Source organism: Mastacembelus armatus, chromosome 15 (assembly GCF_900324485.2).
Source record: "Mastacembelus armatus chromosome 15, fMasArm1.2, whole genome shotgun sequence".
Classification (NCBI taxonomy): Eukaryota; Metazoa; Chordata; class Actinopteri; order Synbranchiformes; family Mastacembelidae; genus Mastacembelus; species Mastacembelus armatus.
Window position 1 is genome coordinate 1,780,070 of NC_046647.1, and position 25,905 is coordinate 1,805,974.

A 25,905-nucleotide genomic window follows, 5' to 3' on the forward strand; every position below is an offset into this window, starting at 1 on the left:
TAAAGTTAAGATTGTAATCTAAGATCACGTAAGTCTCCTGCAGCACTTTGTCCTTTCAAGATAAAAGCCTTTTATAGGTTTATTTCAAAATAAAATTCAACAAACACTAATATGAACTTTAATATGAAAATTGACTTTGTCTATTGAGATCCAGGTTTAGGCACCAACTGAGGCCATTCTAAATGTTACCCTTACTGTTGTCTCTCAGCCAGAAATGTTTGTACTTTCACAATAAAAGTCTACAGTTATTTACAGGAAGATAGTACACTATTCCAAAGCATAACACATATTCAAAATTAAAGTTCAGATCTTAACTCAAGGTGACATGAGTCTCCTGCAGCACAGTGCCTTTTCAAAATAAAAACCTTTCTACTTCATGGTTTCACATTAAAAGCAAAGAAATGGCAAATTTTGCTCTTTTCCAGTACATTTATCCCTTCCAGCCGTTTTAGCAAGCTTAAAATGTACTTTGGCTATTTGCATACAGCTTTAGACAATGACTTAGGATGTTTTCAACGTCAGCCATGGTGTCTTCCCCAGGAAGCCATGTCCGATCTTTCACAATAAAGGTCTACAGTTATATGTAGGAAGTTATTACACCTTTTTAAAGTATAATGAATATTAAAAATAAAGTTAGGAATCTTTCAAAATAAAAGTACTGAAACAGCAACATAACCTTAAAAAAGGACTTTTGTAATTGGCATACAGCTTCTGGTACCAACTGAGGCTATTTTAAATGTCAGCCATGGTGTCCTCTCCCAGCAGGCCATGTTCAGACTTTCACAATAAAAGTCTACAGTTATTTATAGGAAGATATTATGGTTTTTGTAAAGTATAAGGAATATTCTAAATAAAGTCCAGATTCTAATATAAGGTCCCACCAGTCTGCTGTAGCACTTTGTCCTTTCAAAATATAAGCCGTTTTATAGAATTCTTTCAATATAAAAGCCCTGAAACAGCAACGTGACATGAAAATAGACTTTTGTAATTGGCATACAGCTTTAGGCACCAACTGAAGCCATTTTAAAGTCAGCACTGTTGTCTTCTCGCAGTCGGACATTTGTCTTTTCAGAATAAAAGGACAGGTATTTATAAGAAGTTATTGCAACATTCCAAAGTATAATAAATATTCAAAATTAAAGTTCAGATCTTAACAGAAGATCATATGAGTCTCCTCCAGCATGCTGCCTTTTCAAAATAAAAGCATTTTAATTACATAGTCTCAAAATAAAATCAAAGAAATGCTGATTGTTTTTTTCCAGCACATTTTTTCACTTCCAGGCTTTTCAGCTATGCACATCATTTATTCTTAATTCATACTGCTTTCATTCCTTCATTTCTTCCCTTCTTTTTACTCTTCTAAGAAAACCTTCCTTCAAACACTCCTGCTTTGGTTACACATTATTTATCTTCTGTATTTTTCAGCAATGATCATCTGTTTTTAAAATACACTGTACAATCTTTGTACAATTTTGCATTTTTGTTAATTCATTGTTTTTCTTTCTTTAACTCATATAATTCCTTCAGTTCTTCCATCCTTGGTTTTGGTTTCATAATTAAAATAGATCAGTGCAAGAACTGAATGTAAATTTGTGTCAATTAGGGAAGTAGTGTTTGCCAGGTACTTTTAAAGTTGGTCTTATTTTTAGTGGACATCCATCATTTCTAGTCAATTTCTAGTATTAGTTCACAAAAATTTGGTCAATATTTTAGTCTTCTTTTATTCAAGTGCAAGAATAAGCATCGAACCTCAAAAAATGTTTTAAATAAGACTTCATTGAGCTGATTTTAAGAAAAAAGAGAATTAAAATTAAAGTGACCTACAAACTGACAGTTTGAGAAGAGTTGAAACTGCAGAACCACATACAACATGACAGGGATATAACAGAGCATACAGTACACTGACCATTTTAGTCTTGTGGCCTGAACAGTGTACAACACCCAATGTTCAATGTACTTAATACATTCTGCATTTCTTGGTTTTGTCTCAGAAACAGTATTTTTGATGTCACCCCAGTGACCCCAGTTTTCTATTATATTAATTCAATTCAATTCAATTCAATTTTATTTGTATAGCGCCAAATCACAATACAAATCATCTCAAGGCACTTTACAAAAACTAAAACTAAAAACCCAACAATTCCCTTATGAGCAAGCACTTGGCGACAGTGGAGAGGAAAAAACTCCCTTTAACGGAAGAAAAAAACCTCCAGCAGAATCGGGCTCAGTTTGGGCGGCCATCTGCCTCGACCGGTTGGGGTGAGTGGATAGAGCAGAGAGAAAAGAACAGCAAAAATAAACAACAAATAGACACTGCAAGTTGGTGGGGCCAGTAACTGCACATCAGCGATAAACAGCTCCAGGACCAGGGACACCTGCAGAAGGTACAGAGAGAGAGAGAGAGAGAGGGAGGGAGAGAGCACAAACTAGGGGAGAGAGAGAGCACAAGGTTAGTAACATTCAATGGTGGAATATACATGAGGTGGGAGAGAAGGGGGGGGGGGGGGGGGGGGGGTCCGGAGATTGGGCTGGCCACTCCATAACATTAATGTACTCAAACTGATCCATGATCCCTGGAATGCGATAAATAGGCCCAACACCGTAGTATGAGAAACACAATCTTGCTTTCATCAGTTCACAAAATATTGCACCATTTCTCTTTAACCCAGTCAATGTGTTATTTGGCAAACTGTAACCTCTTCAGTACGCGTTGTTTTTTCAACAATGGGACTTTGCTTTATCTTGCTGATAGCTTAGCTTCACATAGGCGTTTTCTAATTGTTACAGTACTCACAGAAAACTTTAGACTTTCTTTGATCACCCTGGAACTGATCATTGGTTGAGTCTATGCCATTTTGGCTGTTCTTCTATCCATTCGGATGGTAGTTTTCCATTTTCCTCGATGTCTTTCTGGTTTTGGTTGACATTTTAAAGCATTTTATATCATTTTAGCAGCCTATCATTTTCTGCACTTCTTTATAATCAACTTTCTTGTACTCTGTTCTTCTGAAAAATATCTGGAACGACCCATTTTACAGAGAAATGCACAGTACATTTGCTGCCTTCATCCTTAAATAAGTGCCACTTGTTTGACACCAGTTTTTTCACAGAATGATTTACCTCTCTAATTGAACTTAACACTATTATTTTGAACACGCCCTTTTCAATTAATGATTCAATTACACAGAATCAGCAGCATGCATGTCATGACTGTAGGGTCTGTTGGTTTTCTATTACTCTACTACACCTACTAGTAAAATATTTGCCATGTAGGAATATCATTTCTACCCAAAACAGTGATTGATCAGGTGCAGAACTGGGATGGTTTAAGGTACATCACCCATCTGCGTCATACGTCATTGCTACGTCATTTTTGCAACAGCCCTAGGACAAAAAATGGTGGTGCCGGTAGTCATGCTGTACTCAGTATATTAATAAAAAATGATAATAAATCACCAGCTCAGGGGCGGTTCTAAACCTTTTTTACCCTGTCTGTCATTTCAGCCTCCCTAAAATGATCAACTATCAAACAAACTATCAACATTTTTTGAAAGTATAATTTTTACTTTTTAAAATAAAAATGAAATAACTAAGAAAGCAGGACATGTCAATTAAAAAAAAAAAGAGTTTTTATTTATTTATTTATTTTATTCTCTTTGCTATTCTGTGCATGCATGATAGCCATTCCTTAGAAGTGCAACGGCTTGTGCTGTATGTCAGCTGGAGGCGGGAGACGATGAAAAGTCCATGTTCCAGCTCCTACACTCCCGCATTCCTGAGTTGTGTTTTTTCCCCAGTTCAGTTTAACAAAATCATTAAGTCTGCAACCTTGGATCCTAAATTAATTTATTAACACCAGCACTTTGTGCTCACATGTGGATCTGATTGCTCACATGGATTTCTTCTGCTTGCTCAAAGCTCTTAAAGCTTGCAAATTTTCAAAGGATAATCATGCCATAGGAAACATTTTTTAAGTGATGCCTAAGATTTGTTCCTTTGTGCAAACAATGAACAGTGCGCACAGCAGGGCAGCAGCTTCTCAAGGTCTTTGATTCTCACTGGATCTTGAGTACTGAGTTTCATTCTTTCACGTACACCATATATTGAATGACAATAAATGAACATTGAGCCTTGAAACTTGATTGAGCTCCTCTCTGTTTCTCAGGTAAAGCTGAAAGATGAGGACACCACATTTGCTTTGAAGTGCATTAAGAAGAAGCACATTGTGGATACCAGACAACAGGAGCACATCTACTCTGAGAAGAATATCCTACAGCAAACAAACTCAGCGTTTATCATAAGGTGTAGCAATACACAATACAACACATTGCACTTACTTCGTTTTATAGTGTATAATACTGTATATTTCAAACATTATAAGATTATGTTATATTTTATTTATTGGTTGACTTCCATAATCTGAGCTGGTGCAAGCATGTAGATGTTGGATTGTCAGAAAAGGCTAGAGAATGACTTTTCAACAGATCCCAAAAAACACTTGTGTGTCTGGTGAGTGTGTTGGTTTTTCAATAGCATTGCTAAGGAACCATCTGAGAGAATGCTGCTTACCTGCAGTGAGATTTATCTGGACTATGACTTTAAAAAACAATGGCCTTATGCAAGCAATCAAACAAAGGGAAAAGTTCAGCCTCCAGTTTCCTTCACTAATATTACACTCCTCCTCATCAGTTCAGTTACTTTTTATGGGCTACAAGCGTTAAAAGCAATCTAAAAAGGCAAGTCCTTAAGAACTACCGTGTTCATATACTGTAAAGTTTGGAGAATGGACTCTTGCTTTGAGCATTAAGGATTTGAGCACTGCAACATAACTGCAATATGTTGCAGTTACAACATCGAAGAAGTTTGGCACAACTGATTTAGGAGGAAATTCTTTTCATAATTTTATTATGTTTACCCAACAGGTTATTTTTTTGAGTGTAGGTGGATACACGTGACAAAGAAAGTCCAGCATTGGTTTTTGGCAAGTTGCTCATATTTTTTTATTATTGCGGTTCATTGTTTTAGCACATTTAGTTTTAAATAAAATAATACTACACTAAATGTGAGGTTTCATGGCTGGAGCACTATGCAGAGATGACAGCAACTCGAAGTAAGAAGCAAAAGTGTTGGCCAGATGGCCAGAACATCACTGAGGTACATCACTGCAGTATTATAATAATGAGGGACAAATCACTAGAAGATCCAAAGTTTCCAAAACACTGTAGCAGAAGTGTGCAGCATGTGCCTCCCATATAGTGAATCTTCCAACAGACAGTAAACATGAAAGTGTGGCTTAAGTAAAGCGGTTAATTGCTGATCACTGCCTCAAAACAACCTGCAGGAAGAGAGACAAGAAAAAGGGGAAGAGGGAAAAAGGGGAAAAGGAAAAAACCCAGGCAAACACCACAATCCTTACATACCCCCTGCCCTAAGAGCACTAGAGAAACAGGCTTCATGAGGGAAACATGACAGGTAGGATGAAGAGGCAGGGAGCGAGGGAGTTTCAACAGCACTGTAATTAACAGTGCGCTCAATCTCGAAAGGACCAACAAACTAGGGTGCCAATTTACAGCACTCCACATGTAAACAGAGGTCTCTCGCATCTAACCAGACCTTTTGTCTGACTTTATACTCTGGTGCAGGAGTACAATGGTGATCTGCCAGCCATTGATTGCAGGCTGCAATCCAAGTGAGTGTAAAACCGGTCTATCAATGATCTTTTACCAGTGGCACAGCAAAAGGTGATTCCTGGGTTGGGAAGAAGGGGCGCTGTTAGCCATACACCACCATGAAGACAGACATCCCAGTGGCAGAACTGACCAGGGAGTTGTGTGTGTGCTTGATACAGGGGAGGTATTTATACCAGGAAGCTGGGTGGTGGGTGGTGACAGATTACAGTTCCTGGTAGGCTCTTTTTGTCTGTTGTGGCAAAAACCAACTACATGGCAAAACTCAGGTTATAGGATGGCAAGTTTAATAGGCAAAGCAGCAGAGTCACAAGCAGAGCATTCGTTCTGCAGAACGGGCCTGACTGATCCAAGACAAAGGAAATGGCAGTCTTCTATATCAACTCAGCAGTTTCAATTTACAAATCAGTGATCCTTCAGATCCAAGATGGCGACACAAGATGGCAATCGACACAACAAGCGAGGCACCTACAACGCCATCAACACCAAGAACGATAACAACGCCAACATTACCCGACAATACCAACTTGGACAATGCCAATCTACTACTCCGACTAGCAAACAATGAAATCACTAAATTAAAGCAAGAAATACGCCGCATCTCTCATGATCTACAACAGAAAAACTCTATACTGACTAGCTTCATGGACGTTGCCCTCGAACAATCAAGGAAGATGTCCTCACTTACCTTCACTCTCCAGGACACTGCCCCATGGGACCCGTCAATCTGTCCACGACCCTCCTCCTCTTCAACAGCATGTCATCGGTCCTCCTGGACCCAAGCCCGTCGCCTTGAATGTCTCTTCAAAAAAAATGATTTATCCACCCACAAGGACTTACCATTACTCAAACAAAATCTGACTTCTACACCTCCCTTATTGTATCCGCCTCCACGCGTTCCCTCTTCTCCACTGTCAAAAATTTATTGCACCCACCCGATACTCCTCTCTTGTCCCCTCACTCTCCACCACCTTGTGCAATAACTTCCTGGATTTCTTCTCATCAAAAATCGAAAATATACACCAGCAATTTCCCTCCATCTGTGATACTGCGACCTGTCTCCACTGTACCCTACCCTGTCTACCAATATCTTCCCTGCTCTCGAGTTTTATCATTCCACCCACCACTGTTATCTCTTCCCTGATCCTCAAATCCAAACCCTCAACCTTGACCCCCTACCAACCAACCTCGTCAAGCTCTGTCTCCCGTATCTCCTTCCTCATCTTACCCACATTATTCACACTTCCCTCAATTCTGGAATCGTACCCCCATCACTCAAAACAGCCATCATCACACCAATTCTAAAAAAACCTGGTCTCGATCCTGCTGACCTTAACTTCCGCCCTATCTCCAATCTCCCGTTCCTCTCCACCTCCAGAACTTCCACTCCCAGCCCTCTACTGTCAGCTGTGGCATGCCTCAGGGCTCTGTCCTGGGGCCCCTCCTTGTGTCCAAAATATACAGCCACATCTCTGTTGTTTATTGTTGCTGTTCTTTTCTCTCTCCTCTATCCACTCACCCAAACCGGTCGAGGCAGATGGCCGCCCAAACTGAGCCTGGTTCTGCTGGAGGTTTTTTCTTCCATTAAAGGGAGTTTTTCCTCTCCATTGTCACCAAGTGCTGCTCATAAGGGATTTGTTGGGGTTTTTGTTTTTTGTAAAGTGCCTTGAGATGATTTGTTTTGTGATTTGGTGCTATACAAATTAAACTGAATTGAGCTGAATTGAATTGAATTGATTATATGAAAAAAGGGTCCTTTGTCAATCATAGGCCAAGGGTATGGTGGTACACTTATACACTTATGAATAAGTACACTTATGAATTACCCTTTGTTTGTGTTCATTATGGACAATCCATAACTAGCACAGAAGTCCAATAACACCACATTACTCACGTTCAGATCAGGCAGGTAATTTGTCACAGTCACTCCTCTCCAGGTTTCTCCACTATTGTCCACAAGAGTATTGAAGTCCGCAAAAGAAGTATGGAGATTTTTGGCCTCAAAAGGTCACCACCCAGGATCTCTAAGATGTTGTCAGACTACCCCCAACCACTTTTAGTGGCGTAGAGGCACCCCTCTCATTCTTTCAGTTAAGCTACAACACAGCGACTTGTGAATATTGCCACCACTATCCAGTGCCTCTTACCTTGCACAATAAAGTCCAGCCCCTCTCCAGGAGTTTGGTTCCACAAACATTGCTGTGTTGCTGTCTTCTTGTATAAAAATGTCTTGAGTCTATATTTAAACTGTTCAAGACCAGTAGTACCATAGACCTCTGGAGCTGGTGGCTGCCAAAGTGTGTGGGCAGCCACCACAAACTTGCAATTATCAAAATGTTTGCAAGAAGTCAAGACATATATGCCCCAAGGACCTAAGAGCCTGCCCACACATATGTACACAAACTAAATCAGTCATATATGGTGGGGCATATAAAAACTTACAATCTATCCTGAAATGGACCAGGAGCCAGTGCAACAAGTGAAGAACTGTTCTAATACCATCATTTGTGTATTTTACAGCAAGCGGGCAGGTCCTTTTTGGACATGCTGCAATCACGCGCTGCATTAGTATGGTCGTGTTGATAAAGACATAAAATGCCTTTTCTACATCAACACAGCTTGACTTTAGCTAGCATATTCATTTGGTAAATGCCGGATTTTGAAATTAAGATCCTTATCAAAAAGCATTGCCAGTTTATAACAGAATAAACAGTTTTGTCATGATTCAGACACAGCTCTAGTGGTAAATAAATCTGCACATATTCAGCATAACAATAAATTGAGAGATCACGTTTCTCAGTTAGCAGTCCAAGCGGTGACATATATCAAGAAAACCAGACAAAGGACATGGCACCTCAGAAAAGAACTGAGAAACAGTGGTCGGCCAAATATGTCTACTGAGCTACTCTAGAGCTATTCCCCTGATCCTTATGGCTTTATGGACCCTGGAGATAGAGTGGTCCACAGGATCAGGTAAGCAACGGCAATAAGCAGGACCCAAGAATGTAGAATTTAGGCATTTATTTAAACTCAGTCAGGTTAGATTGGTGACCAGCAAAGAGAAGATGCCAACACTTAAGATGCAATGCTGATGAGTGTAATAAGGACCAGAGGCATGTTCTACTTACGTTAGCTTGATCATTGTGTTGATGATTTGACATGATCGTGGATCTTTCGGTTCTTCCAAAGTCAAAAATTGAAGACTGTTGTCCTGGCAAAAATATCTGCGATCTCAAACCTGCTGTGGAGCAGGTTTAATCTCAGACTTTAGAGCAACAGAGAGGGTAATTCAGCCTCTTGGCAGTTTGAATATATTCCAAATTCTTGTGGTCAGTGTAGACCAAAAAAGAGTACTCAGCTCCCTCCAGCCAGTGTCTCCATTCCTCCAGCACCATCTTCACCGTAAGGAGTTCCCGATTATCAATGTCACAGTTTCTTTCTGCCAGAGAGAATCTGCAAGAGATGAAAGCACAGGGATGTAGTTTCTTGGTTTCAATGGATCATTGTGACAGTACTGCCACTGCCCCAGTGTCGGAGGCATCGACTTCCACCACAAAATGGCGTGAGGGATCTGGTTGGATTAACACCAGGGCAGAGGTGAAACTGTCCTTGAGTGTGCGGAACGGCTTCTCAGCTCTCGCAGACCAAGTGAAGGAAACTTTGGAGGAGGTTACCTGAGTGAGGGGGTGGTCAGTCAGGAAAAGTTACTTGAAGCGCCAGTAGACGGACGTGGAGAAGCGCCAGTAGATGGACGTGGAGAAGCGCCAGTAGACGGATGTGGAGAAGTGCCAGTAGAAATTAGCGAACCCGAGGAAACGCTGGAGACTGCTACGGTTCGCTGGTGCGGTCCAGTCTCTGACTGCTTCAACTTTACCAGGATCCATACTTAGCTTGATCAATGATGTGACTTGGAAACAAGACAGTGGATGTGGAACTCACACTTCTCAGCCTTAACAAACAGCGTGTTTTCCAGAAGTCTCTTTAGAACTTGGCAAACATGGTGAATGTGGGCATCTTCATCAAAAACGGTTAATAAAGTCCCTGAGAACATCATTGATAAGAGCCTGGAAAACTGCTGGCATATTGGTGAGGCCCAAATGGCATGACCAGATACTCAGAGTGGCCCACCGGCATATTAAACGCCAGCTTCCACTCGTCTCCTTCCCAGATCCTAACTAAATGATATGCACTTCAAAGATCTAATTTGGTAAAGATACCAAATTCAAATGCAGAGGAAATAAGGGGCAATGGGTATTTATTCTTTACCGTGATGTTGTTTAGCCCTCTGTAGTCAATGCAGGGGCGGAGCGATCCATCCGTCTTATCAAAAAAGAAGAATCCAGCCGCTAGGGGCAAAGCCAAGGGTCGGATTATACCCGCATTCAAGGAGTCGTTGAAGTACGTTTCCATGGCAAGCCGTTCTGTCTGAGAGATATGAACAAAAGGTATAATCTATTGGAAGGTAATGTGTCATCTGGTAACGGGTAAATTGTGCAGTCATAAGGATGGTATGGAGGGAGTGACAGGGCCTGCTTCTTGTTAAATACTTCAGCTAGATCAGTGTATGCTTTAGGGACATTAGAGGTGTCCACCAACTGATTCTCCTCAATGGTGGGTTTGGAGGCTACTGTTGAGAGAGCGGACAGTAAGCAGTGAGAGTGACAGAATTGGCTCCACAAATACCACAGCGCAGGTTTTCCAGTCTATATGTTGGTTGTGTTTCTGTAATAATAAGAATAATAATAATAATAAATTTTATTTCATGGTGCCTTTCAAAGTCTCAAGGTCACATTACAGAGAGAAAAAGAAAAACGTGGAGCATACAGCATGAAATACAAAGAGTGCATTAAAACAACAATAACAGCAATACATAAACAGAGGGCCAAAATGTAAAGGCAAAGGTGTAGAGTATCTAAGAATTGGCAATGTACAGTAAAAGTAAATTGAAACACAGAAACCCAGAGAACAGAGCAAGAATATGAAACAATATGAAACAAGCAGAGGGTAGTAGAACATCACAGGCTGGAGGCCTGAAGATAAGTGAAGATTTCAAAGTTGGTAAGTCCGGAAACGACCAGATGCCATAAGGGAGAACGTTACAAAGGCGGGGCACAGTGTGGCCGAAGGATCTAGCGCCCATGGTGGCCAGGCGCGCTGTAGGGGTGCAGAGGAGAGTGGAACTGGAGGAGCGGAGAGTACGAGGCGGAGAATAGATATAGAGTAGATCAGTGATGTATGGTGGGGCTAGAGAGTGGAGGGCTTTGTAGGTGAGAAGGAGGATTTTATAGTTTATACAGAAGGACACGGGGAGCCAGTGAAGTTGTTTAAGGATGGGGGTGATATTCAATTCAATTCAATTCAATTCAATTCAATTTTATTTGTATAGCGCCAAATCACAATACAAATCATCTCAAGGCACTTTACAAAAACTAAAACTAAAAACCCAATAATTCCCTTATGAGCAAGCACTTGGCGACAGTGGAGAGGAAAAAACTCCCTTTAACGGAAGAAAAAACCTCCAGCAGAACCGCGCTCAGTTTGGGCGGCCATCTGCCTCGACCGGTTGGGGTGAGTGGATAGAGCAGAGAGAAAAGAACAGCAACAATAAATAACAAATAGACACTGCAGGTTGGTGGGACCAGTAACTGCACATCAGCGATATACAGCTCCAGGACCAGGGACACCTGCAGAAGGTACAGAGAGAATAGAGAGAGAGGGAGAGAGCACAAACTAGGGGAGAGAGAGAACACAAGGTTAGTAAGATTCAATGGTGGAATATACATGAGGTGGGAGGAGAGAAGAAAGGGGAGGGGAAGGGAAAGGGGGGGGTTAGGGTAGGGGAGCTCAGTGCACCGATGGTCCTCGGGCAGTCTAGGCCTATAGCAGCATAACAAAGGGATGGTTCAGGGTTGCCTGAAGCCAGCCCTAACTATACGCTTTTGTCAAAGAGGAAGGTTTTAAGTCTAGTCTTAAAAGTATAGAGAGTGTCTGCCTCCTGAACCCAGGCTGGGAGCTGGTTCCATAGGAGAGGAGCTTGATAACTAAAGGCTCTGCCTCCCATTCTGCTTTTGGAAACTCTGGGAACCACAAGTAGACCTGCACTCTGAGAGCGAAGTGGTCAATTGGGATAATATGGTACTATGAGGTCTTTAAGGTATGAAGGAGCTTGATTATGAAGGGATTTGTATGTGAGAAGAAGGATTTTAAATTCTATTCTATATTTTACAGGGAGCCAATGAAGAGAAGCCAATATAAGAGAAATATGATCTCTCCTGCTAGTTCCTGTCAGGACTCTGGCTGCGGCATTCTGGATTAATTGGAGGCTTTTTATGGAGATATTGGGACATCCAGATAGTAATGAGTTACAGTAATCTAGCCTTGAGGTAACAAATGCATGGACTAGTTTTTCTGCATCATTTTGAGACAGGATGTTCCTAATTTTGGAAATGTTGCGCAGGTGAAAGAATGCAGTTCTAGAGATTTGTTTTATGTGTGAGTTAAAGGACATGTCCTGGTCAAAAATAACTCCAAGGTTTTTTACAGTAGTGCTACAGGCCAGGGTTATGCCATCTAGAGTAGCTATAATTTGAGAAAAGTTATTTCTGAGATTTTTTGGCCCAAATATAATGACTTCTGTTTTCTCCGAGTTTAAAAGTAAAAAGTTACTGGTCATCCAGACCTTTATGTCAGTTAGACAGGCTTGAAGTCTGGTTAACTGGTTTGTGTTAACAGGTTTAATAGATAGATATAACTGAGTGTCATCTGCATAGCAGTGGTAATTAATAGAGTGCTTCCTAATGACATATCCTAAAGGAAGCATGTACAGGGTGAACAGAATCGGTCCTAGCACGGAGCCTTGTGGAACTCCATAACTAACTTTTGTTCGTGTGGAAGGTTCACCATGGACATGAACAAACTGGAATCTGTCCGATAAATAGGATTGGAACCACTTTAACGCTGTTCCTCTGATACCAATCACATGCTCCAGTCTCTGTAATAAGATGTTGTGGTCAATGGTGTCGAATGCTGCACTAAGGTCTAGGAGGACAAGTATAGAAACAAGTCCATTATATGAGGCTAAGAGAAGATCGTTGGTAACTTTCAACAGTGCTGTTTCTGTACTATGATGTGCTCTAAATCCTGATTGAAAATCTTCAAATAGTTCATTCCTGTGTAAGTGGTCTGATAGCTGCTTAGCAACAGCTTTTTCTAGGATTTTAGAAATAAATGGCAGGTTGGATATTGGTCTATAATTAGCCAAGACTCCTGGATCAAGACTAGGCTTTTTGAGTAAAGGTTTGATTACTGCAGTCTAAAAGGCCTGTGGTACGTAGCCTGATACTAGAGATAAATTTACCAAGTCCAATAAAGATGAGTTCATTAATGGCAGGGTGTCTTTAAGCAGTCTAGTCGGGATGGGGTCTAAGAGACATGTTGATGATTTCGATGAAGCAACTACTGATGTAAATTCAGAGAGATCTATAGGAGAGAAGCAGTCTAAACATAACGGAGGTCCTACAGATGATTCAAGAGCTACTGTAGTAGAAGATTCATTTATTGCAGGTATAGGAAGCATCTGCTGAATTTTATCTCTAATAGTTGTGATTTTATTTGTAAAGAAACTCATAAATTCATCACTGCTGAGAGCTAAGGGAACACTGGGCTCAACAGAGCTGTGACTTTTTGTCAGCCTGGCTACAGTGCTGAAAACAAACCTGGGATTGTTCTTATTTTCCTCGATTAGTGATGAATAGTATGCAGTTCTGGCTTTACGGAGAGCTTTTTTATATGTTAGTAGACTGTTTTTCCAGGCTAGAAAAATTTCCTCTAAGTTTGTGGAACGCCACTTCCTTTCCAGCCTTCGTGATGCCTGCTTTAAGGTACGAATATGTAAATTATACCATGGGGCTAGTCTTCTCTGATTCACTAACTTCTTTTTCAGAGGGGCTACAGAATCAAGCATTTCATGCAGTGAGGTTACAGCGCTGTCAACAACATGATCAATTTGGTAGGGAGTGGGATTGAAGCAACTGCCCTCCACTATGTTTATACTTGGCATAGATGTAAATAAAGATGGAATCATTTTCTTAAATTTATTAACAGTGTTGTCGGATAAACATCTGCTGTAGTGGAATTTTCTTCCAAACGCTGCATGATCCATCATTTTAAATTCAAAAGTTATTAAAGAATGATCTGACAAAACAGGATTTGGGGGAAAATCTATTAGATGTTCAATTTCGATGCCATAGGTCAGAACAAGATCAAGGGTGTGACTGAAACAGTGGGTGGGTTTATTAACATTTTGAATGAAACCAATTGAATCTAATATAGAATTAAATGCAATGCTGAGGCCGTTATTTTCAACATCTACATGAATGTTAAAATCTCCCACTATAATGACTTTATCTGATCTAAGCACTAAATCAGACAGAAAGTCAGGGAATTCAGTTAAAAACTCTGAGTAAGGGACAGGTGGACGGTACACAATGACAAGTAGAACTGGTTTTTGTGTTTTCCAGTTTGGATGTGAGAGACTAAGAGTGAGGCTCTCAAATGAGTTATAACTGTTCTGAGGATGAAGGTTTAATAATAAGTTTGAGTGGAAGATTGCAGCTACTCCTCCACCTCGACCTGTGCTTCGAGGAACATGATAATTTTTAAGACTGAGGGGGGTTGATTCATTCAGACTGACATATTCATCCTGCTGTAACCAGGTTTCAGTAAGATAAAGTAGGTCAATTTGGTGATCAGTTATCAAATCATTTACTAACAAAGATTTAGATGAAAGGGACCTAATATTTAATAATCCACATTTGACAGTTCTGTTTTTCTGTTCAATAAGAGGAGTGGTCTTAATTTTTATTAAGTTTTTATGAATAACTCTTCTTCTGTTAACTTCTGATTTATTTGATTTATATGTTCGAGGGGCAGACACAGTCTCTATGTGGTTTGAGGGGGGCGGCGGCTCTAAGGAAACTGCAGAGAGGCGTTTTAGACTGAGTCTCTGCATCCCGGTCCCCACCCTGGATTGTCAGGCTTTAGGTCGGCTAATAAACTCGGCCAAATTTCTAGAGATGAGAGCTGCACCATTCAAAGTGGGATGGATGCCGTCTCTCGCTACCAGACCGGGTTTTCCCCAGAAAGTGGCCCAATTGTCTATGAAGCCCACATCGTTTGTTGGACACCACCTAGACAGCCAACGACGGAACGACGACATGCGGCTAAACATGTCATCGCTGGTCAGATTGGGGAGGGGTCCAGAGAAAACTACGGAGTCCGACATTAATTTAGCAAAGTTACACACCAACTCAACATTAATTTTAGTGACCTCCGATTGGCGTAATCGGGTGTCATTGCTGCCGACGTGAATAACAATTTTCCCATATTTACGATTAGCCTTAGCCAGCAGCTTCAGATTTGACTCGATGTCGCCCGCTCTGGCCCCAGGAAAACATTTGACTATGGTCGCTGGTGTCTCTATTTTCACGTTCCTGACTATGGAATCGCCAATTATCAGAGTCGGTTTCTCAGCGGGTGTGTCGCTGAGCGGGGAAAATCTATTAGAAACGTGAACAGGCAGGTGATGAGCCGTGGGCTTCTGCTTAGGAGTACGTTTCCCTCGGACCGTCGCCCAGGCTAATTCTCCGGGCTGCTCCGGAGCTGCCCTTGGACCGCTAACAGACCCTGAGCTCGGTGGCTCCACACCAGCTAACAGGGCTAGGCTAGCTGGCTTTTGTTCGAAGGTGCGGAGCCGCGCTTCCAAATCAGTGATCCTTGCCTCCAAGGCTAACAGAACCTTACACTTATTACAGGTATCATTATCGCTAAAGGAGGCAGAGGAATAACTAAACATGTGGCACACTGAGCAAGAAAGAGAGAGAGAGGGAGAGGCCATGTTAGCTAAGCTAACTAGCTAGCTAAGCTAACCAGTAGGCTAACGAACGCTAAGTCAGGAAATAGCACTAAATACCGGTCAAAATAGAAAGGTACTTGACTAGTACCGGAATGTAGCAGTTAATGAATTGTTTAGAGTTTAGTTAGTTTTTAGGTGTGTTAAACTATAGCTAGTCTGTTGCTAAGCAACACCAACAGGGTGATATGATGTGAGGGTGGAGTTCTGGTGATGATTCAGGCAGCAAAATTCTGGATAAGTTGGAGTTTGCGAAGTGATTTGAGAGGTAGACCAGTGAGGAGTGAGTTACAGTAATCCAAACAAGAGGTGACAAAGGCATTAACGAGTATGGCCGTGCTATCGGTGGTGAGTGAAGAACGGATGCGATTTATGTTACGAAGATGGGAGTAGGCCGACCAGGAAGTGGTATTGATATGCTGAGTGAAAGAGAGAGTACTGTCTAGGATGACACCCAGGCTCTTAACTTGGGGGGAGGGGAGGACAGTATAGTTGTCGATTTGAATGGATAAGGTACCGGTTTTAGAAAGTGTGCATCTGGTGCCCATGAGGAGAATTTCAGTTTTATTGGGGTTGAGTTTCAAAAAGTTATGGGTGAACCAGGATTTGATATTATGTAAGCAGGTAAGGAGGGAGGGAGGGGGGAGGGTGGAAGATGGAGCAGCAGAGAGGTAGAGCTGGGTGTCATCTGCATAACAATGGAAATTGAGGAAGGAGATAAATAATGAAGAGGAGGGGCCCCAGGACAGAGCCCTGAGGCACGCCACAGCTGACAGTAGAGGGCTGGGAATGGAAGTTCTGGAGGTGGACAGACTGGGTGCGGTCAGAGAGGTAGGAGTTGAACCATGCGAGGACGATGGAGGAGAATATTGTGCGAGATGGTGTCGAAAGCTGCAGTTAGGTCAAGGAGGATGAGAATGGAGACAAGGCCAGAGTCTGCGGCTAATAGGAGTTCATTGGTGATTTTGATCAGGGCAGTTTCAGTACTGTGAAGTTGGCGGAAACCAGATTGAAAGTGTTCGTATAGGCTATTGGCAGAAAGGTGGGTATGGACCTGGTGGTGAACAACTTTTTCGAGAATTTTGGAAAGGAACGGGAGATTGGAGATAGGGCGGAAGTTGTTAAGGTCGGCAGGATCAAGACCAGGTTTTGATGATGATGTGTCTGTGATGGTGTGATGATGATAGCTGCCTTGAGTGATGGGGGTACGATGCCAGAATTGAGGGAAGTGTGAATAATGTGGGTAAGATGAGGAAGGAGAGACGGGAGACAGAGCTTGACGAGGTTGGTTGGGAGGGGGTCAAGTTTGAGGGTTTGGATTTGAGAATCAGGGAAGAGATAACAGTGGTGGGCGGAATGAAAAAACTCAAGAGCAGGGAAGATAATGGTAGACAGGGTAGGGTACAGTGGAGACAGGTCGCAATATCATAGATGGAGGGAAATTGCTGGTGTATATTTTCGATTTTTGATGAGAAGAAATCCAGGAAGTTATTGCACAAGGTGGTGGAGAGTGAGGGGACAAGAGGAGTATCGGGAGGGCGCAATAAATTTTTGACAGTGGAGAAGAGGGAACGCGTGGAGCCGGAGGCGGATACAATAAGGGAGGTGTAGTAGTCAGATTTTGAGAGTAATAGAGTAATGGTTTGCTTATATTTAAGTATGTGGTTTAGGTATAAGTCCTTGTGGGTGGATAAGCCGTTTTTTTTTTTAAGAGACGTTCAAGGCGACGGGCTTGGGTTTTGAGGAGGCAGAGTTCGGGTGTGTACCATGGAGCAGAGTGCGTAAAGGAGACAGATCTAGTTTTGAGTGGGGCGAAGGTGTTGAGTAGATTACGTAACCAACGGTTGAAATTGGATACCATGTTGGAGAGGGAGGGTGTATAATTAGTACATGGAAGGTTATTGAGAGCAGCTGTGAGAGAGGAGAGATCGAAATTCTTTAAGTTACAGAAGGTGATGGTGCGGGAGAGGTGGGTTTGGAAGAGAAGTAGTTTGGAGTTAAAGCAGACTAGTTTGTGGTTGGAAGAGAAGGTGTCGAAGGTAGAACATGACCGAGCTGTGACACCAGAGCAGCAGACTAAATCGAGGGTGTGGCCTAGGGAATGTGTGGGTGAGGTGATGTATTGTTGGAGTCCAAAGCTGTCCAGACAGGAAATGAAGTCCTTTGTTATAGTGTTGTTGGGATTGTCAAAGTGGATGTTAAAATCACCAAGAAGAATTATGTTGGGTGACAGAGAGATGAGGTTAGCTAAGAGGTCTGACAGTTCGTCCAGGAAGGCCGGGTTAGGTTTAGGTGGGCGATAGATAGTGGTAAAGAAGGTTGGTGTGTGGCCGTGAATACGTGCTGTAAGTGCTTCGAAGGACTGGAAGGTGACAGTGGGGTGGATGGATATTTTGTATTTAAGGTATGGGTGAGATATGTAAAACCAGGAGGAACAGACTAAGTTCAGCGAAATCATTGGGCTGCTGCCAGGTTTCGGTGAAGCACAGGATGTCGAGATTGTGTCAAAGATGAGGGATGCTTTTTGAGAGAGGGAGCGAACGTTAAGTAGCCCGAAACGAGTGTTATGGAAAGGTGTAGAGTCCATGTTTCTGGGGAGGTTATCTAGCACAGAGTGGTTGATCAGGCGTATACCTGATTTCCTTGACTGAGGTCGGGAGGATGACCAGATGGAGGGGATGGGTTGAATGGAGTCCGGCAGTCAGTCATGTGGGACAAAATGTACAGGTTGTCCAGCGTTAGCGTGCGGGGTACAGTGAACTGCATGTTGAATGTTGGTAGAAAGCATATGGGAGCCCAGGCAGTTAGGATGCAGACCATCTCCTGCAAGGAAGGCAGGCCGGTTCCAGAAGAGGTTGAAGTTGTCGATAAATTGGACATTGTAGGACAGGGAGACAGACTTGAGCCAGGTGTTGAGGCTGAGGATTATACTGAAGCGGCCGGAGCCTGTTCCAAGCATGGGGATGGGACCAGACATGAAAATAGACTTACCAGAGTTGCTAGTCAGTTAGTTCAGTCAGTTCAGACCGGTAGAATGATGTGTCACGTGTTCCAATACATACAATCACTCTAATGATGGAAGACAGAAGTGTTGGTAGTAATCCAAGAAGCATGTCCGAGGTCGTAGCTCCAGGGAAACAGTGAGTAGTGGCGATGAAAATGCGTATGTTCCTTATAATTGAGTCTCCGATGATTAACGTCGTTGGGGGAAAAAGGGGACGTGGAGAAGACGTCAGTCGTTTGCCGTTGTCTACTGAGAGGCATCCTCTTTTGGACGGAGGGGACAGCTTGTCTGACGGTGACCCTGGTGTCCACAGTAGAGGCAGTTGAAACTTCAGATGTGTCTCTCCCTCCCCTCTGCACTTAGCCTTGTTCATCCCAGCTGCATCGGCTCATCCTCCCATTCCTCCTGGGACCACTCCCCCGCTTGGTCCAGAGGAGAGGAACAGCAAGCTCTGGTAGTAGGTCAAGCACCAACGGTGCCGTAAATCTCCATTCCTGGTGTCTGGCTCATAACTAGTCGTCAACCTTGGCTGCTAAGGAAACAAGAGTAGTAGGTAAGTCATAATGAGCCAACTCATCCTTGATGCTTTCACTTAGGCCCTTGAGGAATACGGCTCATTATTGTCGGCCCAGATAGTTTCAGCGGCTAGAACCCTAAAAGTGATGGTATACAACTTCAAAACTTCCTACGTTAACTCGGTCATGGGGTGTCTAGAAAAGCCTTGGCCCAGTCCAGAGGTGTGCCTCTCAGTAATCCCACCGGGTATGAAATCTTAGCCTCATCGGAACAATATGTGGTGGCCTGCTTTGGAAAACAAATGCAGGAAACCACAAAAAATTGTGGGATTTCCTGAAAAGGGTTCTGGAACATAGGACTTTCTGGGTGAGGGGGCTGAGGCCCAGGAGATGGGTTGAGGTTCTGGGGAAGCATGTTTCTGTAGTAACTGGGCAATCTGTTAACAGGGCACCCTGGCTAGCTACAGCTCTCTGTATTGCCTCTCAGTTGGCTGGGTCCATGTTGAACAGATCATTCTGTCATGGTTTAATCTAACGGTAGTCTTTAGACCCAAGCAAGCAGACCTCAAGTGAGACCTTTAATCGACTCAGTAGTCCTTCATTAATCCTGGAGCTCCGGTTTCAACTAGAAAAAAGCCAACAAAAATTGCCTCTGGGGCTAGGTCTGGGAAGTTCGCTAGAATTAAGTCTACTCAGGTTCAGGATGGTGCGGCAGAGTCACCAATCCATGGATTCCGCAGCTGTCTTGACTGGAAGGCAGAGGGCAAAACACATGGGAGATCTGGGAGCCCAGATAGGTGATCTGGTTCAGCGAGAAGGCTGGGAAGAGACAGAGGACCAGGGAAGATTAGGAACTAGGAAGTGGAAAGTTCTACTGACAAGCAGGACTTCCAAACACGGTAGAACAATCTGGTGTTGGTGTATAGAATAACGCCGTTTTTAAAGGGAAATGCCTCTGATGGCCAGATGCAGCACAGGTGTGTCTTGTTACCAGAGTCAGGTCATAATTATTCACCTGTATGAAGTGAGGGAGAGAGGGGTAGAGAGAGAAGTCAGAGGGAAGAGTAGGAAAGGGATTGAAGGGAAAAGAGACAGGATCCAGGGGCACTGTGCTTCACATCCTTTGACCCTGACAGCAGTATGATCAGCAGGACCCTTTGGTTCATCTGATCGTAACAGAATGATTTAGTCAGGAGGGCATCATCTACTTGAGTCCTGCACAGTCAGTAATCCCTGAAGCAGCAGGGACATGTCAATATCTGTTCCTTCTGCCTATTTCCCTTAGGCCTAAAGAAAAGTTGAATTAATTTATTAATTTAATGCATTTATCTGATGCGTCTCAGCCTCCAATTAATGTTTGTATAGCTAAAAGTACACACCCATTTGTATTTCACTTTCACTTGTTACCAGGTTCTAGTTGTGTGTGTACTTGCACTGTTGAATGCATAGAAATATAAATTATAGATTTACTGTCATGTCAGGATTAAAATGAATAGTTTTGCATTTTTCAGCCACTTTTTGTCATCCATTTTTCTGTATTTTCTGTTTCTGCAGAGTTGCCTTGTGTACAAATGTCTCAAAATTCTTCAAAGTCCTCCAGCAGGCGTTCTCTCTGTCCTTTGACACAGTAGCCCATGTGTGATGGCCATGTGTGATGGCTGTATGCTTTTTCAAATTTGTCTTATTTTTGTGCATTTGGGGAAAATAAATCCCTTTTATTCTTTAAGAATTTACCTGTGGCTCGTTTGTCAACCGGTCAGTCCTTCACATTTGGTGGCAGTGGTGGGACTCGTTTGGCACGAGCCCAGGTTTTTTCTTTGTTTTTTTTTTTTCCTCTCTTCTGGAGCAAGTCATGCTGAAAAGTGGGAGAGGTGCAAAAGGAGCAAGAGAAGGCCATAGTCAACAGAAATCAGTGGAGGAGAAACTTAATGACGAGGAGGAGGAAGATGGAGCCATCGGAGGGGTTCATAGTACTGAAGGCACCAGTAAAGAACCAGCTATTACAGATTTGGTTTCTCTCTTTCGTGCCCACATGGGGCAGCAGGAAGCCCGAGAGGCCAGACAGCGAGAGGACTGGGAAAGCCAGGAACAACGGTTTAGAGGACTCCAACATCAGGTCCAGCTTCTTCAGGTGGAAGTGCAGGCACGTACCTCTCCAGTACCTGAGCCTCTTTCATCGGTTCCTGTACCATCAGATCTGGAGCTTCAAGAGACTTATACCACTCCCCAGCAATGAAACTGATAGCCAAATGCATCACCTCTCAGGTCAGTCTTATATTCATGAACCTAGACTGGAGAAATTTACAGATGGAGATGACATCAAACACTTTATAACTACATTTGAGCGTATTGCATTAGCTTGTCACTGGCAGAAAAAGAATTGGGTTTTTTACCTGATTCCATTACTCACTGGTAAAGCCAGAGCTGCTTATGTGCAAATGGACATTGATGACTCTTTCAATTATCATAATGTCAAAGCTGCCATTTTCCAAAAATTTGATATTAGCCCTGAAAACTACCGCCAAAGGTTTCATTCTCTGAAAGTGAAAGCTGATGAAAGCCCCCGAGAACTTTATGCCAGGGGGCTTTCAGCCCAGGGGTAAAACAGTAACAGATATTGGTGAAATTATTATTTTGGAACAATATCTGAGAATGCTTTCCCTGAGTTGCAGATTTGGATAAAGGAGCACAATCCAGGTTCAGCAGCAGAGGCCGCAAAGCTGGCAGAAGTGTTTGTGGCTGCACGACAGAGAGGACAGCCATGGAAATATATTACCTGGAAAAAGTGTAGCCACAAGCCCGCCCCTCAATACCAGCCTCGGCCATCCTCAAGTCTGAGTAAGCCGACTCCAAGGGAGAATCAGCCAACCAATGTGTCCTCAAAGCCTTCAGCCAAACCATTGGTTTGCTTTCTTTGTGGTATAGAAGGCCATACTAAACCTATGTGCCCCAGGAACGCGAAGTTGACTCAAATGTGTTTTGTGCCACGTTATGAACCTGAAATTGTTGCTAGTGTGGAAGTGAAAATGATTCCAGTGGAAATTAATGGCAAAATGACTGAAGCCCTTATTGATACAGGCAGTGACCAGACCCTGGTGCATAAGAAATTGATGCCACTGAATATGGTTTGTCCAAACGGGACAAAACCGGTTTGCTGTGTGCATGGAGACAAAAAAATCCTACCCAACAGCAGACATGTACATCACGGTACAGGGACAAACATATCTCATTAATGTTGGTGTTGCTGACAACCTTCCATTTCCTGCTGTACTAGGACTGGACTTGCCAGTGTTGTTTGATTTGCTTGATACTGATTTCAAGTGTAATGTTGCAGTGACAAGAGCTCAGGCCAAGAAGATGGAGGGATCCCCTCAGGCACTCAGTGCTCTTCCTTTCTTTGACGCAGACTTGGAGACGATACCCGGGAAGTCTCGTAAGTCACGCAGACAGAGAAGGCAAGAGAAATTCCATTGTACTGTATTGGACCTGCCTCCTACCTCGAAGTCATAGTTGCCCTTGGGCTTTATAATCCCTCATAATATTACAGAAATGCAACATGATGATCCAGCTATTGTCTATTTGTCAATTTATGTTTTTTTGTCTTTGAGTTACCTGTTCTCTTTTGGCAAAAGAGGTTGCTGAGGTGGAACCTGAATTTGTGCAGAGGCCAACAAAGAGGACCAGACCACTGACTGGAAAACCAGAGGGGGGGAAGGATGAAGTCTTTGGTCTAAAGATTTGGTTTCTTTTGTGAAGTTTCATTTAGATATAATGTAGTTGTTGTTTATGTAGTTTAATTAATTGTAAACTGACAGACTTGTAAGTTTAGTTATAAGTATGTGTAATTTAGTTAATTATTTTTGTCTTGTAAATCCCCTTCGTTTCAGTTGGCCTGATCAGCCAGTATACAGTGGGTACGGAAAGTATTCAGACCCCTTTAAATTTTTCACTCTGTGTCATTGCAGCCATTTGCCAAAATCAAAAAAGTTCATTTTATTTCTCATTAATGTACACTCAGCACCCCATCTTGACAGAAAAAAACAGAAATGTAGAAATTTTTGCAAATTTATTAAAAAAGAAAAACTGAAATATCACATGGTCATAAGTATTCAGACCCTTTGCAGTGACACTCATATTTAACTCTCATGCTGTCCATTTCTTCTGATCCTCCTTTTGATGGTTCTGCTCCTTCATTGGAGTCCAGCTGTGTTTAATTAAACTGATTGGACTTGATTAGGAAAGGCACACACCTGTCTATATAAGACCTTACAGCTCATAGTGCATGTCAGAGCAAATGAGAATCATGAGGTCGAAGGAACTGCCCAAGGAGCTCAGAGACAGAATTGTGGCAAGGCATAGATCAGGCCAAGGTTACAAAAGAATTTCTGCAGCACTCAAGGTTCCTAAGAGCACAGTGGCCTCCATAATCCTCAAATGGAAAAAGTTTGGGACGACCAGAACTCTTCCTAGACCTGGCCGTCCAGCCAAACTGAGCAATCGTGGGAGAAGAGCCTTGGTGAGAGAGGTAAAGAAGAACCCAAAGATCACTGTGGCTGAGCTCCAGAGATGCAGTAGGGAGATGGGAGAAAGTTCCACAAAGTCAACAATCACTGCAGCCCTCCACCAGTCGGGGCTTTATGGCTTAGTGGCCCGATGGAAGCTTCTCCTCAGTGCAAGACACATGAAAACCCTCATAGAGTTTTCCAAAAAACACATGAAGGACTCCCAGACCATGAGAAATAAGATTCTCTGGTCTGATGAGACCAAGATTGAACTTTAATTCTAAGCGGTATGTGTGGAGAAAACCAGGCACTGCTCATCACCTGCCCAATACAATCCCTACAGTGAAACATGGTGGTGGGAGCATCATGTTGTGGGGGTGTTTTTCAGCTGCAGGGACGGGACGACTGGTTGCAATTGAGGGAAAGATGAATGCGGCCAAGTACAGAGATATCCTGGAAGAAAACCTCTTCCAGAGTCCTCAGGACCTCAGACTGGGCCGAAGGTTCACCTTTCAACAGGACAATGACCCTAAGCACACAGCTAAAATAACAAAGGAGTGGCTTCGGAACAACTCTGTGACCGTTCTTGACTGGCCCAGCCAGAGCCCTGACCTAAACCCAATTGAGCATCTCTGGAGAGACCTGAAAATGGCTGTCCACCAACGTTCACCATCCAACCTGACAGAACTGGAGAGGATCTGCAAGGAAGAATGGCAGAGGATCCCCAAATCCAGGTGTGAAAAAGTTGTTGCATCATTCCCAAGAAGACTCATGGCTGCACTAGCTCAAAAGGGTGCTTCTACTCAATACTGAGCACAGGGTCTGAATACTTATGACCATGTGATATTTCAGTTTTTCTTTTTTAATAAATTTGCAAAAATTTCTACATTTCTGTTTTTTTCTGTCAAGATGGGGTGCTGAGTGTACATTAATGAGAAATAAAATGAACTTTTTTGATTTTGGCAAATGGCTGCAATGACACAAAGAGTGAAAAATTTAAAGGGGTCTGAATACTTTCCGTACCCACTGTATAAGTTCCTTTAGGCCCTCAGTTAGAGAGGCAGTCTTTTTCTTTGTCCAGTCAGCTCAGTTTAAATGTAGGTTAAACTTTTTTGCCTGAGTTAAGTTCTGTTCAGTTGACCTTTTTTATGGGCCCAGAACTTTGCTTACTTTTCTGTTTTTTCAAATTTGTCTTATTTTTGTGCATTTGGGGGAAAATAAATCCCTTTTCTTCTTTAAGAATTTACCTGTGGCTCGTTTGTCAACCGGTCGGTCCCTCACACCATGGGAATGTAGTTGACCATGGTTTTGATGGTTAATACAGTGGTGTGAAAAAGTATTGGCCCCCTTCCTGATTTCTTATTTTTTTGCATGTTTGTCACACTTTGTTTCAGATCATCAAACAAATTTAAATATTAGTCAAAGATAACACATCATGCAGTTTTTAAATGAAGGTTTTTATTATTAAGGAAAAACAAAAAGATGTGAAAACGTGTTTGCCTCCCTGTTAAAACATAACTGTGGTTAATCACACCTGAGTTCAATTCCTCTAGCCACACCCCGGCCTGATTACTGCCACACCTGTTCACAATCAAGAAATCACTTAAATAGGACCTGCCTGACAAAGTGAAGTGGACCAAAAGATCCTCAAAAGCTAGACATCATGCTGAGATCCAAAGAAATTCAAAAACAAATGAGAAAGAAAGTAATTGAGATCTATCGGTCTGGAAAAGGTTATAAAGCCATTTCTAAAGCTTTGGAACTGCGGCGAACCACAGTGAGAGCCTTTATCTACAAATGGCGAAAACATGGAACAGTGGAGAACCTTCCCAGGAGTGGCTGACCGACCAAAATTATCCAAAGAGCACAGCGACGACTCTTCCAAGAGGTCACAAAAGACCCCCAACAACATCCCATAATGACTATACCATAAGAAAGAGACTGGGCAAAAATGGTCTGCATGGCAGAGTTCCAAGACGAAAACTGCTGCTGAGCAAAAAGAACATAAAGGCTTATCGCAGTTTTGCCAGAATACATCTTGATGACCCCCAAGACTTTTGGAAAAATACTCTGGACTGACGAGACAAAAGTTTAACTTTTTGGAAGGTGTGTGTTCCATTATGTCTGGCGTAAAAGTAACACCGCATTTCAGAAAAAGAACATCATACCAACAGTAAAATATGGTGGTGGTGTGATGGTCTGGGGCTGTTTTTCTGCTTCAGGACCTGGAAGACTTGCTGACCTGAATCTGATTGAAATGCTGTGGCATGACCTTAAAAAGGCGGTT

The 25,905-nt window shown here is 42.6% G+C and overlaps 1 protein-coding gene across 1 annotated transcript in view; it reads left to right on the plus strand.

Annotated features, from left to right (window-relative positions):
• Positions 1 to 25,905, plus strand: part of prkg2l (protein kinase cGMP-dependent 2, like) — a 128,156-nt gene that overhangs the window by 56,536 nt on the left and 45,715 nt on the right. Inside the window, exon 12 of the mRNA XM_026309539.1 lies at positions 4,166 to 4,302. Within this exon, the coding sequence (XP_026165324.1) occupies positions 4,166 to 4,302 (137 nt within the window). The remainder of the gene's footprint in view (positions 1 to 4,165; positions 4,303 to 25,905) is intronic.